Here is a 15,929-nt window from a genome sequence, read left to right on the forward strand (position 1 = left end):
CGTGCCCTGAAGATGGCGATGGCGTAGTTCTTTCATGAAGTCCATGAAACTCCGATAACCAGCTCAAAGAGGGGGATTTGGGACACGTCGATCTACGTGGTTCGGCGCTGAAGGTCCAAAGATGAATCTGTTGAGATCATAGGTTGTGCTGAAGACCAATATTCAGAGGGCACTTTGAGGACAGGTCTTGATCAGGTCATAGTTTGTACAAACATGACTCGGGAGGCAGTATGTACATGTGAAGTGATGGATCTGAAGCATCTTGTGGTTCCTGAATGCACCGAATGGTGCAATGAGACAGCAGTTGGAGTGGTCCTTGATTTCACAGGTTCTCTTGAAGACTGTCAATGTAGACAATCTACGTTGTCCTCATGGGCACTGGTTGTGCCAATTCAGTGGCAGTGGACTAGTACAATCATCTGTCCTTGCAAGACTTGGTTAGCCAATGGGGACATTCATGGGACCAAGCTGCCTTCATGGTCCCAAGTTTGAGTCTAAGGAAGATGACTGCCCTGGTTGTACTTTGATTCAACACTTAACCTCAGGGGATGGTGACCTGCTGTACACAGTATCGGGAGAGAATGCACCGTACTGGTAGCATGGAGTTGAGTGATTGTCCCAAACACCTGAATAACAGGTGAGGGATGATAACAACGAGAAGGGGATAATACACCACCTCATGATGGAACCATGAACACCAGACAATGAAACACTGTTCACTTCCATATGTTTATTGACGGACTACAACAACCAAACATCAACAAATCAAACAAGTATATTACCGCTGGCTACCAAAGATTACCGGGCGTCGAATCTGAACACAGGCAACTGAAACAATCACTATCAACAGATCAGCTCTACTGTAGTGGGAACAGCAGGTGATGATCAGCCTACTTGGACACTTTGGTTGATATTTGCTCATAAAATGCATTGCACTGGTAAGGCTGTCTAAAGCGAGAGTTGCACCATGTTACCACAGATGGCAGCCCTGGAGATCCTTATAAAGTGATCATGTGATCTCGTCTGGAATCTGACTCACGACTGATAATGGTGAGGAGAACCACATGTGTCACTGCATGTCTGGTCCTCAGCAAACCAACCGGTCGTTTCATTTTGAACAATGCATTTGACTTCAAATAACCAACGAGTCCAGTTCCTCAGATGAATTATCCATCCCACTCTGACCAGCGATGTGTAGAGTTGATAGTAAAGAATTAAGGCAACCCTTTAACTGATGAACTTTCAGACAAACCCAATTTGATTGTCAACTGTCCATTTTCAATGGAGCAATTTTTAAGATCACAGTTCCAAGAGTAAAAGGGTTGAAACCCATCACCAACTAATTTTAAAAGCAAAATACATGTACATGCAGGATCTTCAACCAAACCCAATTTCCTAATTACAATCTACGTGAACTGACAAAGTCTTTACAGAATGTCCGAAATATTTACAACTGTATTTTGCATTTTGCCTGTTTGGCACGATGTAAGCATAGTATGTACAGCACATTCTATTGGTGAGAATGGATTGTTAGTGTCTTTGTGGGCTCTTTGAGAAGTTAATGTCCACATCCTTGACATCCAAAATGAATGCTGAAATGAGGTCATTGTTCGGCCTGTATACAAGATAGTGTGGTCCCTTGTATGTGGGTCCCTTGTATGTGGGTCCCTTGTATGTGGCAAGTAGAATACACCCAAGTCACTTTCTGCTCCGTACACCAAGTAACAACAGAGCTGCCACCTTCATGCAAAAAAGTCGAGAAAACAAACGGAAAAATGATGAACTCCAACCATTGTATACACACCAAGAAAAAGCTGAAACTTTCCTATATAGCTTTAATTACACATCAACATCTACATCATGACATGACACTTGGCTCAACATACTTGACATTGGAATGACCACAGCGCCACCTAGACGCTCGGGAGAACTGTTTCAGCCATGATAAGATACGTTTTAACATCACATGGAATGCCTTTATATTTTACAGTGAATTCAACATCGTACCACATTCATCAATTGAAAAGCCTTGTAGACTTTTTCTTAAATATTCTAGACTACGACTCTAATCATTTCTTTACTAAATGACAGGCTTTATACACACGTATACACAATGAACCATAGTTACTGTACATGGGTAAAAGGCTCTCCCCTTAACTCTTTCCGGACCAAGGCAGATTTATGAAATGATAAAAGTGGGTTGATTAGATGGATAAGCTTGTTTGAAGTTCAGCGATGGCCAAGACCTTCACCACGTTTGGGTTTTTTATGGTCCAGGCACCCCACCATGATTCCTAGCAATTTTAATTTCAAAATAATTGTCGCCCCAGAAAGAGTTAACCCACGAGAATTATAAGTCACATGACTGACCGTCTACCATAACATTTAGTTTGACCTAACACAGGGTAATCACAATGTGAAGTTATATCTATTAAACATTTGTTCTTTATCAATCCACAGAAATAAAGTTCCCATTCAGAACATCACGTATCTACATGTACATGGATATATTCTATTTTCAACCCAAGTTGATGGGATCTCCAGTGCCTCATCAGTACTTTGTTTGACAAATGCATTGGAAATTCAACAACTTGGGCCAACTGAACTATAAACTCTAAATGGATTTAAAAATATGAAATGTCTTTGTAGTTTTACACCAGTTCCATGACAAACGAAATGAAGACAGGAGTTTGGTTAACGTAAACATACAGAAATGTTAACCCTCGAAGCAATAGATAGATGTAGATATCATCTGAACCCAACACGTTCAATGGGTGATATGAATAAAGACTAGCGAATGCTTTTACTTCAATTTTGTACAGAAAGGCCTAGTGTAAATGTACGTGGAGTTTTAGAAAAAAGCATTTGCTCGTCTTTATACATATCACCCATTGGTTCGAAATACCTCAAGGCCAAGCTGTTACCAACTAGTTGTAAACAGCTCATCATTCGAATCAACAAAATGCACATGCGAGATGGACCGTATTAGAGTTCTAAGTCTAATGATATGACAAGTTGTTACAATAACACTGTCCTAGTGAATCGCTATGGACATGATTTCAAGAGTTACAATTGCTTGTGCAAGAAACATTCCTTAACCAACCCAAATCTAGATTTATTTTACTTTTTAAAATGTATTGGGAAGAATTTCAAGAAAGCCACAGCCACTTGTGCATTAGCCAACGTGGATGAACAGCTGAGAACTTGTGGCTAGGCAAACTTACCACGACATGCACTTGATATTCCTAAACGAAGGTCAATTTCTCATAAATCAAGCTCACGTATTGTAGCATAACATACATGTACAATAGATTTAGCATAACAACAACTAGCACAATGCATTAAGTTAGACAATTTTCACTATAACTTCTGGTCAACTAGAATTATGCATATTAAATACTTCATCAAAAATCTTTGAACAAATCGAAGAGAAGCATTGTAAAGTCGCTCAAAATTCAAGTAGAATAGTACACTGTTACTGCATAATTTCTAACGACAGAATCATTTGAACGCTTCTGTCAAAGTTTAACAGGCAATGCAGGACACAACAGAAGAATAATTTAAGAATAATAGAAACCTAGGCTTGTTTCACCGACAGCGGGTGGGATGATGATAGGTTTCATGGCTCTGTGACAAAGTTATACTATTTACAAGTCGGACAAAAATGGAAAATTCCATTCAGTCCTAACAAGAAATTTGTACGATAGTCCTGAAAGGTTGTCACATCATAAATTCTGAACTCCAATAGGTCATGGAACTGAAGTAATAATTGAGATGGTCACTTGAGCACAATGGTGGCCAACACCGATTCACAAAGGCTTACTTCAGATTGGCCGATTCTGATATCATTCCAGGACCCTAATTCTTGTCTCTGTACATACTTGCACTGCTGATTACTTCGTGATAATATCACAATATTGTTTTTGAGCTGAATTTCAAAACATGACTAGAATCTGAATAAGAACGGCAAATATTGCAAGAAATTTTCAGCAAAAATACCCTGAGCGACATAAAAAGGTGAAATTTTGGTGGGGATTTCATTTCATAGCATGTTACCAGCATCACTTTATACATCTAAGCATGTTCGGTCCACAGTTCAAAGACATATTACATGTCCTGTTGTACACATGAGGAACATGGACTGTGACCATCCATGTGTGTATGTGCCAGTTTACAGTACAAGCAGACAATCAACGTTCAAGTACACAATGATCATTATTCTACCATGTGGACCAGCTGGGAATGCAATGTATGGACAGACACGGAAATAATCTGCAATGCTAAAGATTGGTGACAAACACCCATTGTTCTAATGACATGTACAGTAGGGAATACGACTTCTATCAATACAATATAATGAACGAGTGAATTTATATCATAGCTATCATCTTATATTTTATATCAGTCACATGATTATCCAGATCATGATGGCACTTGAGCCACCCCATACATGTTATCAAACAGTTGAACTCAAGCTGCCGTCTTTATGAAATCAGGTGTACATCGGATATGAGGTATTCTAATTCCATTCTAGCTAGAAATTTTATTCATTTTTTAGTAGAACAAGAACTCCACAACATGTCTGATGTTTGCAAGGTGTTGCTATTTAAATTTAAGTTAAAATTACACAATCTTTGTCAATATCATACCTTTCATAAGGCAAGGCCCTGTACTCTGGACCCAAATGTATTATGTAGTGTGACCTCAGCCAAAGTTAGTTCAATAATCACACTGTCTTAGCTATCCCATGACATGGACATTTAACTTATAACCATGAGGTCACATCATACATAATTAATCATAATACATCGGCAAAAATGGGACACTATACACGTTGTTTTCATTGGCTCAAATCAGACGCCACACCACGACCACACTCAAATGACCACCTCATAATGAACCCATACTGTCCAGTCCTGTACATCACATCCACAACAACATGGCCATGCCAGTCAAATTTTTATTTTTTATTTATTATATTTGGCTAGAGTGAGTCCAATGTCTATCCAGACTTCGTTGAGAGAATCAGAGCCACAATCAATCCGTAAAGACCCAGGACTTCAGCGAAGATAAGGATCAAGATCATGCCCACGAATAGCCTCGGCTGCTGGGCGGTACCTCGTACTCCTGCGTCACCCACTATTCCGATTGCGAAACCAGCTGCTAAACCGCTCAATCCTACACTAAGTCCAGCTCCGAGGTGAACAAAACTCCTGCAAAGAGAATGAATACATAGACATGTATACTGGTTCGCACTCATCACATCATGCCTTGTCCACCATCAAAAGTGGTACCATTCATAGACATGCTTAGCTCATAACGTCTAATAACCACGCCACTTATTTTATTTTCAATCATTTGTCTGGTAGTGTATTCTGGAGACAGATGGTGAATAATAATAAACTACTTTACTCACATTAGTTTTTAGGTTTTAAACAGGTGTTATTCAGCAAACATAGGCCTGTACATGTCCACATGTACAGACCCTTCCCAATCAAGCCAGGTGTTTTATTCTAAAATTCAGCCTCCAGTAAATGTGGTGACTAATTCACTTGCGCCTATGGCAATATTTCTGTTCTGTTCAGACACCGACAGTATTTATCAGACAAAATGCACCTTTGATGCAAAACATATATAATGACATTCTGTGATGACTCAGCCATATGCCATAACCCAGAAAAGATCATTCCTGGCAGTCAATTGATTTTGAATTCAATAGTGTCACCATGTATGATTGAACATCCTGGTTTAGTTTGGGTCACAGTGTCACATGATATTGATAATAATAATATAAAATTTATACAAAGATTAGATGATCAGGCAGCACATGATGATCCTTTGAGTCACCTGGGTTTTTCAACATGACGACCGGCCTACCACTACTGTCCAGGCAGTAGCCCATGGCTGATCATCACATGGCTTTGATTATGATCCTTCTCAGAACATGTACAATGCACTGTACCAAGTCGGGCCTACCACTACCAGGGCCTACCACTACCAGGGCCTACCACTACCAGGGCCTACCACTACCAGGGCCTACCACTACCAGGGCCTACCACTACCAGGTGCACATCATGTCGTCAGCTCAAGGGCTATTTAGTTTAACTAGTCAAAGACTAACATTCATGACTCGAAACATGGACATGATGATTCCCGCAACTACATGTTTGTTTTGAATTATGCTGGGAGAAGTGTGTACAGATGAGAAGTGGGGACTGCTCAGATTGTTATCACATCAATGCACATGCTGCATACATGTATGTAATGTTAGAATTTGATCAGGATCTGAATGAAGGAGACTTTTCATGCTCACAGTTTATTTGTATGTACATAGTTCAATGTATGGGTTTGTCATTGACTGCAGAAGACATACATGATCCATACAAGTTTGATCACGGATGTGGGACCATTACCCAAGCCTGAGGACCAGAACACACACTTCATGGTGAGTGGTGTGGGCTCAATTAGTTTCCTGGAGACAATCTCCATTGGCAACCAGCAAGGGAGAGGGTTAATCAAAGAAATATCATCAGATATGTAAAGAGAAATGTTGTGTATAGCAGAGACATTATTGATTATGTGCTGAAAATAACTTAAATACAAAAACTATCAAGAATTCAAAGCCTGTTTTCAATAGTCGAATATCAGTGGTGATCGACAATGTCAAGTCAATCGTTTCTGTTGTTGGAGTATGCATTGGAGCAGCAGCAGTACATGCGAGCTGAACAATACTACGACGCACATAAGACAGGCCCCAAACAAATCATAGAACTGGGAAAAACAACATCATGACCTTCAGAGTCACCAACACACTGCAACACAGCCAACGATGCTGCTGGCCACACAATGACGAGTGTATGGCATCCCGCCATGCATATGGATGGTTATTGATCACTGAATGTGCAAGTCAATTTATGCTTTGCGGACGACGGCAATACACTGCCTGTATGGCAGGAGCATTCACTCAGACAGATCTGTCAGTCAAGAAAGGATTGGGGCAAAGTGTAGCTCTGTTTTTTATCACTTTTTGAAAAAGACTTTACTTCGTAGCGGTATATACTTACGTGAAAAGTGTGTAATTTTCTGGCTTAATTCCATTGGCTATTAAAGCAGCTACGACGAGACCATAAATAGCAATGATACCAGCCATAACTACGGGGATAATGGACTTCATGATAAGCTCTGGTCGCATGACGGACATGGCTGCGATGCCAGTCCCTGATTTAGCTGTTCCATATGCTGCACCAAGTGCTACAAAGAGAAAAGAGGAGAAAAACATGAACAAATCATTATTATTAATATCATCTTAACTGGTTCTTCCATTCTACCTCGGACGGCTGTATTAGAGTCTGCATTGTCTTATGCGGTAATCAATCACTCAACATTCATATCGCTTCCAGCTTGGATACGGATGGGGTTTGCAACAGACCTCCATCCAATGTGTATAGGACACTGTCATGAGGACATATTCATGATATGTCGAGAGATTACTGCCCAGGACCAGCAAGCTCAGTGTACTGTTACTGTAACATATTTTACCACAAATCCCGGTTTCTAAAGCTCTTTCATCAAGGGCAGTCAGTGTATATTAAAACACTGATGGACTCAGTCCAAACATGCTGTAGAACCTTGATCAACACACTAGAAGCCAAATACAGATTGCTGTCCCCCTTTACATGAAATAAATATATTATTCAACCAATGAATAATTTATTCAGAATCCTGCAACCCCCATCGATTGTGTACATACATTAGTGTCATGAATGGAAAGGTAGTTCAACCATCTGCATAAAGATGGCAGAGTAATCTCATTTTCAAGACAACTGAGAGTTTAACGATGAAGTCGGAAATCAATGGCTTATTGTGACTGGTGCGGCGTTAAACTATGATACAATTTGTCCATCATAGTATCAAATATGTCTTCAGTTTAGCAACTGGCTCATTGTCTAAATCCAATGGCATTGAAATGGGATGAAATTCAAAATCCCTCATCACTTGGCTGGTACAGCTTTCCCCGATCAAGTTTAGATTAGAACTAGATTATCAGCTGCTGATATTGATAACATGGGTTAAAAATGGAAATTTGTTTCATCATAATCATCATCATTTAGATATTGTCACGATTGTGGCCAAGAAATTTGGCCTTTGCCTCGAGTTTAGTTGGCGCATTGCAATGGCATTGGTCTTCGCAACAAAACATTAACAAAATAAAATCTTTGTGTAGTCACAAGAACGGTCTATCGTCAGGCCTAGGCGACATTGTACTTTGTCAGTTAGTCTGTTCTCAGGCTGAACAAGAACATCAACACACTTACAGTACACAGCACAGCGAGATAGGATCGAGAACAAGACAACCCACTGAAACAGAAATGTACAGAGGAATGTACGTGGATTTGTACAGAGAAAATCCAGGAAATGGGGGAGTGATCTTTCATCAAATTATACTTACAACTGAAGACTATAGCGGAAGTTGCACCCATAACACCGAAGAATGGTGTGTAAGCTGGAGGCATATCATCGGCCATTGTGTTATTTTTCAGTTATATCAAAGATATTCGGGAAGAAAGGCGAAGTTGGTATGTCCAGTGGTCGAACTTTCACGTAAAATGGCGAGTGAAGACAGATCATGTGATTTGCCGGCTCTATTACTTTGTAACAGGGCTCATGATTGGTCTAAAATAAAATATTCGGCAGGATTGACCAATCAGAGTTAGGTTTGTATCAATGATTAATTCTAGTGACGTCATCATATTGCACTGCCACAAATGCTTGTCCTTGACCCCTGAAGCACATGGCTTTGTACAGTGTGGAATCATCAGTTCTCCTCAAAATCACCCGTTTACTCGGTCAATAATCAAATTCAGACAATAAAATGATGATTGCCCAGATGAATGTTATCTAAAGATTGTAAAACAAAATAAAGATGAAGTTTAGTTACAGGGTATGCATCAATCTAACGGAACACAACACAGAAAAAAGTGAAGGGACGGGCAGTACCTACACATAGTATGATAGTACATACCTGCAGTACTGTCCAAAAGAAATGTTTCTTTTTAGACACAACATCCAGACTCCTCAAAGAAGGGAATATGTGAAAACTGCCAGCTAGAGATGTGACTGTAGTTGGATTGGTTTGTGTAGAATAAGATTTGGACAATGGTGCACCAGCGGTGGTGCCAGCAGCAGAACGGCAATCTAAATTGCTAACAAACCTCTGATCTCTCCGTGCCTGGCATTCTGAAGTGATCAGACCTCTACATCTACTGTGATCAGACCTGGGTGCGATCAGACCTGGGTGCATAAGGTTATGGATGAGTCCAAACCCCGTATATTAGGTCTTTCCTTCTTGCTTCTAGAAACGCAGAGACAGCTAGCAAATATTTGTCCGTAATTTATCAGTAAGCATTTGTTCATTGTTCTTTCAGTTTTCAAACCTTCTTGGAACTGTGTATCGCAAGGGTAATCTCAGCTTCACACCAGATGGAAACAGTGTTGTCAGCCCTGTCGGAAACAGAATCAGCATATTTGATCTGAAGAGGTAAGAGCATCAGCAGTTGGAGACCCTTCAGTCTAACATTGGCTGATATTTCTTTTGAGCCTTTGACCTTAAGTTGATTTGTAATATCTGATCTCCATCTAGACATTGAATAGCTAATAGAATGCAGGGTTACGTTTCTCTTTACCAATTTGTCCCTGGAATTCGTCTTGAAGACATTATCTCTAAGTCATCGTTTATTGGAAACCCCTTGGCCATGTCGGTTGGCAATTTCACAGTAAATACTAATGCCAAAGGCGGATGTCTTCTTATTTTTCAGCAACAAGTCGGAAACTTTATCTGCGGAAAGTTCATACAACATCACTGCCGTTGGTTTGTCTCCAGATGGCTCAATACTCATCGCAGTCAATGAAGGTTGGGACATATTTTATTCCTCTTCAATCTTCAATAAGAAGGCCTCAATCGGGCTCCTTTCGGATTGTCTTCATAATTGAGTCAAGGGAGTATCTCTTGATGGTAAATTTGCCTATGGAGAGGGATGAATACTGACAGTAAAATAAGAATTTCACTTGATGACTTTGTTTGAGATGTCCTGCAGTATTCATTGCCTTCATTATTGTATTCATGAGTTGTAGCTGGTAACGGTATGTTAAGTTAATGAGAGTAAATTTTAATCTGTTAACTCGTGTTTGCTTTCAGAGGGTGAGGCCCTGTTGTGTAGCCTGATCAGCAAGACTGTTCTTCATTCTTATCACTTCCATGGACGTGTCAGTGCAGTCAGTTTCAGTCCCGATGCTAAGTAAGTAATCATATGCTACACATACGCGGATAGTGGAAAAAGCTCTTGTAAATATAAACTGATTGACTTACTTTTGGATGTTATGCCATACCATTCTGTCTCAAGCATAGGTCAGGCCAAATTTCCTTCCTCTCAATAGTTCCCCACACGAGTTCCATGGCCTCTCCTTCTTGCTGCACTATTGTACCAAGGTAAAATTTGTCTTTTGCAGGAAATTTGCAGTTGCCAAAGATAATGAAATCCTCGTGTTCCATGCCCCTGGGAAAACAAAGGAGTTCAACCCCTTCCTTCCGTACAAGAAGTTCTATGGTGCTTATGATGAAACAGTATCGATTGATTGGACAACGGATTCACAGTAAGAACCTGGTTTGATGCATCCGGTTTGTTTGATCAATGCAAATTTGGCAGATGAGTAAATCTCCCAACTGAGGAATGATGTCTGATGGAACCATCGTGAGTAACACAAGTTTATATACCAAGGCCCGAACTGCAAACATTCTTCAAATTTGATAAATTTGATAAATTGATATCTTTTCTTCTTTTCAGAGCATTTGTTGTTGGAAGCAAAGACATGAACAGCCGAGTGTATGGCTCGCAGCGCTTTGAGAATCTGATTGTGTATTCTGTTGGTGGTCATAGCCAGGCGATGGTTGGTGCTTTCTTTGAAGAGAATTCTCTCGACGTATCCTTTCTCATTCGGGCATTGTTTTCATAGAATGGCATAGTCTGACATCATGGCTATTGGTGCATCATCATTGGAACAGTTTCTGAACATAGTTGTTTCCTTAACTCACTTTCTGCTAGTTTTTGATTAAAACTCCATGAGGACAAACTGGGTCTAGTTGACATCCAACAATAAGCCCATCCTTTCAGCACTAGAAAATCCTATTGATATAATTAAACAGAGAATACATTTCCTTGACGATAATCAGTTCTATTCAATATGTGAGCGAGGTACAGTGTGTGCATGGGACTGTGATACAGACTTGAGCGACCTGCGGCCGTACACAGAGAAAGAAGTGGCAGAGTCCTCTGATGAGGAAGGAGATGAGGAAAACAATAAACAGAAAAAGAGTAGGTCTGGTGGGGAATTTCGCTTGCTGAAGACGGTGCCTGATGCCTCTCATTTTGTAGATGTGACTTTTGAAGTCCTGTGAGCCCACTTTGTTTTAAGTCCTACATGTATATCTCAAAGATAAATTCTATGAAATTCTCAATTATCAAACCATTTAAAGAAAGGTGTTGATTGAAAAAAGTAAAAAAATCTTGTTTCTTTTCTTCAGAGGAAAGTCAAGAGAATGAAGAGAAGCAGAAAGGTCTACCAGGTGGCATCCGGTACCGGAAACATTCCAAGTAAGTGTCCACCATTAGATTGGTGAGCAGTTTATGATAGTGCAGTCGGTCAAGAATGATTTGCCAACAGCTTGAATGTAACTGTAGTGAGTGGTTTTGTTGATTCTTTGTTTGTTATTTTGGTAAAGTGATGATGCTTTTCTTTATAGACACAACTACCGAGAAGCGCGTGGAGATGGCTCTGCCTTTGCCAAGGTGGCCAGTGTCGCTTTCCATAAGAGGAGTCACATCCTGGTCACTGGGTTTGACGATGGTGGTTTCTTCATTCACGAGATGCCCGACTTCAACCTTATTCATTCACTCACGTAAGTCAGCAAAGAGATGATAAGTTTAAACAAACCCTCTTTTCTCTTGAACTGGAGGGCCTAGTTGGGGTCCTGACTTCTGAGGACAGCTCTTTCATCCACCCACGTCATGTTAAGTAACATTTTTTTCCATAGGATATCTGACCAGAGTATAACGTCCATCACATTCAACAACACTGGAGACTGGATTGCCCTTGGATGTTCCGGCCTTGGTCAGCTGTTGGTGTGGGAGTGGCAGAGCGAGTCGTACATCCTCAAACAGCAGGGTCACTTCAACAACATGTCCTGCCTCGAGTATTCACCTGATGGCCAGTATATAGCCACTGGAGGTGATGACGGAAAGGTAGGCATAAGAATGGACCAGGTTAATTACTACTTTGACTTGTTTCCTAATGATCTGGGCAAGTAAACCCAACTCCTTTTGCCGAGTCCTGTGGGACAGTGGACCACTTTAGCTCTGATGCTTGCAGTTTATCTCAATGAGAAGGTAGAAATATATAGAAATGTTGTAATCACAGTCCCATTGACTGACTTGCATTGAAGTTTCATCAAACGAGTCCCCAGAATGTAAACGTGTGGCTATGAACATTATCGGAATTTCTATCTTGTTTTGACCAACATATCTTGTTGGTTTCCAGGTTAAAGTTTGGAACACGAGCAGTGGCTTCTGTTTTGTGACATTCTCCGAGCACGCTGGGGGTATAACTGGGGTCACCTTCAACCAGAATGGCAAGGTAGTTGCCTCCGCTTCAATGGATGGAACAGTCAGAGCTTTTGATTTGAACAGGTAAGATAATAAAAACAACTCAGCTGATATAGGGTCAGTGATGGACGGATTGCTGTTCTGTTCTACATTACGTTGACTCTGAATCACTTGAGGCTAATTGCAGTTGTTGTACCTCCATATCAACAGGATAGTAAGAAGTGGAGTTTCCTCTTTTCAGATATCGTAATTTCCGTACGTTCACATCACCAAGGCCAGCCCAGTTTTCATGCCTTGCTCTTGACCATAGTGGTGACATCGTGTGTGCCGGAGGAATGGACGTGTTTGAGATATTCGTGTGGTCCATGCAGACAGGAAGGCTTCTCGAGGTTGGTGGAGCTTTTTTTGCTGAAAGAGGCTTTATTAAAGGAGATATTATTTGATAAGTACTCACCACTGTGTGGTATTTTAGTCAAATCAACACATAGACCTACATGTATATGTAGTCGGTTTTGACCTCTAGTGTCATTTAGCCTTGCTTGTTCCCACCATTTGTTTTTCTCCGCAGGTCTTGGCTGGTCACGAAGGTCCAGTTAGTTCACTGATGTTCAGTTCATCACAGGCTCTCCTAGCCAGTGCATCCTGGGACAAGACAATCAAATTATGGGATATATTTGAAAACAAAGGTGCTCGGGAAACGCTGACATTCCTCTCTGATGGTACGTACTGCTCATTCATCTTTTTGTGATTGTTCCTGTGCCAATGGTGTTGTATCATATCTAGACGGTTTGTGACAGAAGGGTTAATCCTATCTTTTGTTTCCAGTCTTGGCGGTCGCCTACAGACCAGATGGTAATGAGATCGCCGTGGCAACACTCGATGCTCAGGTCACATTTTGGGATGTGCGCTCTGCCTCTCAGACCGGGACTATAGAAGGCAGGCATGACATGGGCTACAGTAGAAAAGATACGGATAAGATTACAGCCAAGAAGTCTGCATTTGGAAAGTGAGTTTAAATTGAATCGTACACAACTGTGACAAGCTATCGGGGGCAATTTTACCTGTCTCCAGTTAACAAATGAAAGCAATTAACAATAATGGTAATCAAATAGAAAAAGATTTAAAATTGTGATCCAATGATGAGTTTGATCAGAATAAGGGAGCAGTTTGGTGTTATATATTTTTCTGTTTCAGAGCTTTTACAACGTTATGTTACACGGCAGATGGGAAATGTATCTTGGCTGGTGGTCGCTCCAAGAATGTCTGTATTTACTCTGTGGAGGACAAACTCCTCGTCAAAAAATTTGAGATTTCCAAGAATCTTTCCTTTGATGGAACTGAGGTAAGACAATATCTGTAGTACAGGTTTGAAAGATTGTGTGATTTCAGTGTCAAGTAGTAGAGTGTGTCGCTGCCTAGAGGTATTATTCATGACTTTCCTAACATCAGTCGACCATTACATCTTTACTTCTTCTTCAATGTTTTGCTAAGCACTTGGAAGTGAATGCTTTAAGAAAGAAACTGATGCTCTTTGCATCTGATTTCTCTTCTCCAGGCGTATCTCGACCGGCGGAAGATGACCAAGTGGGGTAACCTTGACCTTGTCGATACAGAAGTGGAGGATAAATCTATTTCGCTGCCTGGCGTAAAGAAGGGAGACATGAGCTCTAGACATTGGAAACCGGAGGTCAGGGTGTCTGGTGTTCAGTTCTCACCAACAGGTAGGACAAACTTAACCGGACCAATATTAGACCAGGTTTTATACCAGTTTTGCAGAAGCGCTGGTATCTGAACTGTCCAGAGGAGTGCTTTATTTAGTGATGTTGAAGCCTTGAAAAGTTGCAAGGCACTAGCAATGGAGGAGGAAGTTGTGAGGACACCATATAGCTCATAGCTTCAAGCCTGTGTGGACACATTTCAAACTGACTACTGAACCAGGAAAGGTATGTTTTAATGCCGTATCAGCATTCCCTATTGATTTCATTCTAATTCCCTTCAAGGACGAGCATGGGCTGCCACCACCACCGAGGGCCTACTGATCTATTCCTTAGACCACAACCTGGTGTTCGACCCCTTTGAGCTGGAGATGGATATCACACCAGCGAACCTACAGAAGACACTAATGGAGGGCAGTTATTCTACAGCACTGATGCTGGCATTCAGGCTGAATGAGCAGAGACTGATACAGGAGGTGGTTGAGACCATTCCTGTCTCTGATAGTAAGTTGATACAGAGTTAGATTTGTGGACCTCAATTCTAAAGTTTTCTCCTCGGCCTAAAGTTAGCCTTAATTTGGGCATTCTGAAAGAGTTGTCCAGTTCTAAAATATAGTTCTTATAACACAAATTGCATTTTATGGTCCTTGACTTGATACTAACCTATTCATCTTAACTTCCTCCAGTTGCTGTTGTTGGCCAGTCAATACCTGACGTCTACATCAACAAACTATTGAGCTTCATCGCCAGCCAGATGGAGTCTTCGCCTCATATTGAGTTCTACCTCACATGGGCTCAGAAGCTCCTCTACATGCATGGGCCAAAACTGAAACAACGCTCACAATCCATCATGGCCATCCTGAGGTCCCTGCTGAAGGTCATCACACGCAGATATGAAGATATTGGCAAAATGTGAGTCAGTTTACTTCTTTCGTCTCTTATGGTTACCTGCTGTCTTCTTGAAAAATGATGCAAAGATGACTGTCAACCGTCTTGACAGTACGTAGTAACATGCCTCAATGCTCATGTGAAGGAAGGAGAGAGAGAGAGACAGCAGTCATTCTCCTGTTTTAAGACATTGTGTCCAGTCTTAATGATCTCATGTTTACTTTTCAGCTGTGACCACAATAAGTACAACCTCCAGTTCATCCTCGCCTTGTCTCAGACGCAGAAGAAAAGAAAGTCTGAAGAGGAGTTGGAGAAGGAAGAAGAGGAGGAACCATCCGATGCAGAGGTTGATGAAATCATGGGCCGACTCATGGAAAGTGAGGGGGACGATGAATCGGTTCATTCTTTGGTACTCTCATGACAATAGAAATATGTTGCTCCAGAACTGAACTGCATTTGAAGGATATTTCAAGGGACTTCATTCTTGACTCTGGGCTCACTTTACAAATGTGAAAACTCGATGAAGGGTGATGGAGTCATGCATTTATTGTACGAAATAAAATGTTTTCTTTTCATATGAAAGTAGTTGTTGTTCACTCCTTGACCAAAACAAAAGACCACCAGGCTGATGGTCTACTTTAGCTGGAGACTAGTGTCCCACTATGACTAG

The 15,929-nt window shown here is 40.9% G+C and overlaps 2 protein-coding genes across 2 annotated transcripts; one reads left to right on the forward strand and one right to left on the reverse strand.

Annotated features, from left to right (window-relative positions):
• Positions 1-710: 710 nt before the first annotated feature.
• LOC135493083 (V-type proton ATPase 16 kDa proteolipid subunit c-like) lies at positions 711-8,616 on the reverse strand. Its single transcript, XM_064779934.1, has 3 exons — positions 8,450-8,616; positions 7,065-7,251; positions 711-5,213 (listed from the first exon to the last, which is right to left on the reverse strand). The coding sequence occupies exons 1-3, from the start codon at positions 8,523-8,525 to the stop codon at positions 5,003-5,005; spliced, it is 474 nt and encodes a 157-aa protein (XP_064636004.1). The 5' UTR covers positions 8,526-8,616; the 3' UTR covers positions 711-5,002.
• Positions 8,617-8,786: 170 nt separating this feature from the next.
• LOC135493263 (periodic tryptophan protein 2 homolog) lies at positions 8,787-15,834 on the forward strand. Its single transcript, XM_064780404.1, has 19 exons — positions 8,787-8,941; positions 9,426-9,538; positions 9,816-9,910; positions 10,196-10,295; positions 10,507-10,650; positions 10,842-10,977; positions 11,228-11,369; positions 11,579-11,648; positions 11,798-11,953; positions 12,089-12,296; positions 12,592-12,740; positions 12,898-13,045; positions 13,225-13,375; positions 13,482-13,662; positions 13,851-13,998; positions 14,212-14,377; positions 14,657-14,875; positions 15,058-15,283; positions 15,488-15,834. The coding sequence occupies exons 1-19, from the start codon at positions 8,924-8,926 to the stop codon at positions 15,678-15,680; spliced, it is 2,763 nt and encodes a 920-aa protein (XP_064636474.1). The 5' UTR covers positions 8,787-8,923; the 3' UTR covers positions 15,681-15,834.
• The last annotated feature ends 95 nt before the right edge of the window (positions 15,835-15,929 follow it).

This window comes from Lineus longissimus, chromosome 9 (genome assembly GCF_910592395.1).
Source record: "Lineus longissimus chromosome 9, tnLinLong1.2, whole genome shotgun sequence".
NCBI lineage: Eukaryota > Metazoa > Nemertea > Pilidiophora > Heteronemertea > Lineidae > Lineus > Lineus longissimus.

Bases quoted from the DNA above. Each gene is read 5' to 3' on its own strand.
- LOC135493083 (XM_064779934.1), bottom strand. From the start codon at position 8,525: ATGGCCGATGATATGCCTCCAGCTTACACACCATTCTTCGGTGTTATG. The intron at 7,252-8,449 runs GTAAGTATAATT...TTCTCTTTGTAG, and splicing joins TTCCGCTATAGTCTTCAGTT to CACTTGGTGCAGCATATGGA. The intron at 5,214-7,064 runs GTAAGTATATAC...TTCTCTTTGCAG, and splicing joins GAAAATTACACACTTTTCAC to GAGTTTTGTTCACCTCGGAG.
- LOC135493263 (XM_064780404.1), top strand. The intron at 13,376-13,481 runs GTACGTACTGCT...TTTTGTTTCCAG, and splicing joins GCTGACATTCCTCTCTGATG to TCTTGGCGGTCGCCTACAGA. The intron at 13,999-14,211 runs GTAAGACAATAT...TCTCTTCTCCAG, and splicing joins TTTCCTTTGATGGAACTGAG to GCGTATCTCGACCGGCGGAA.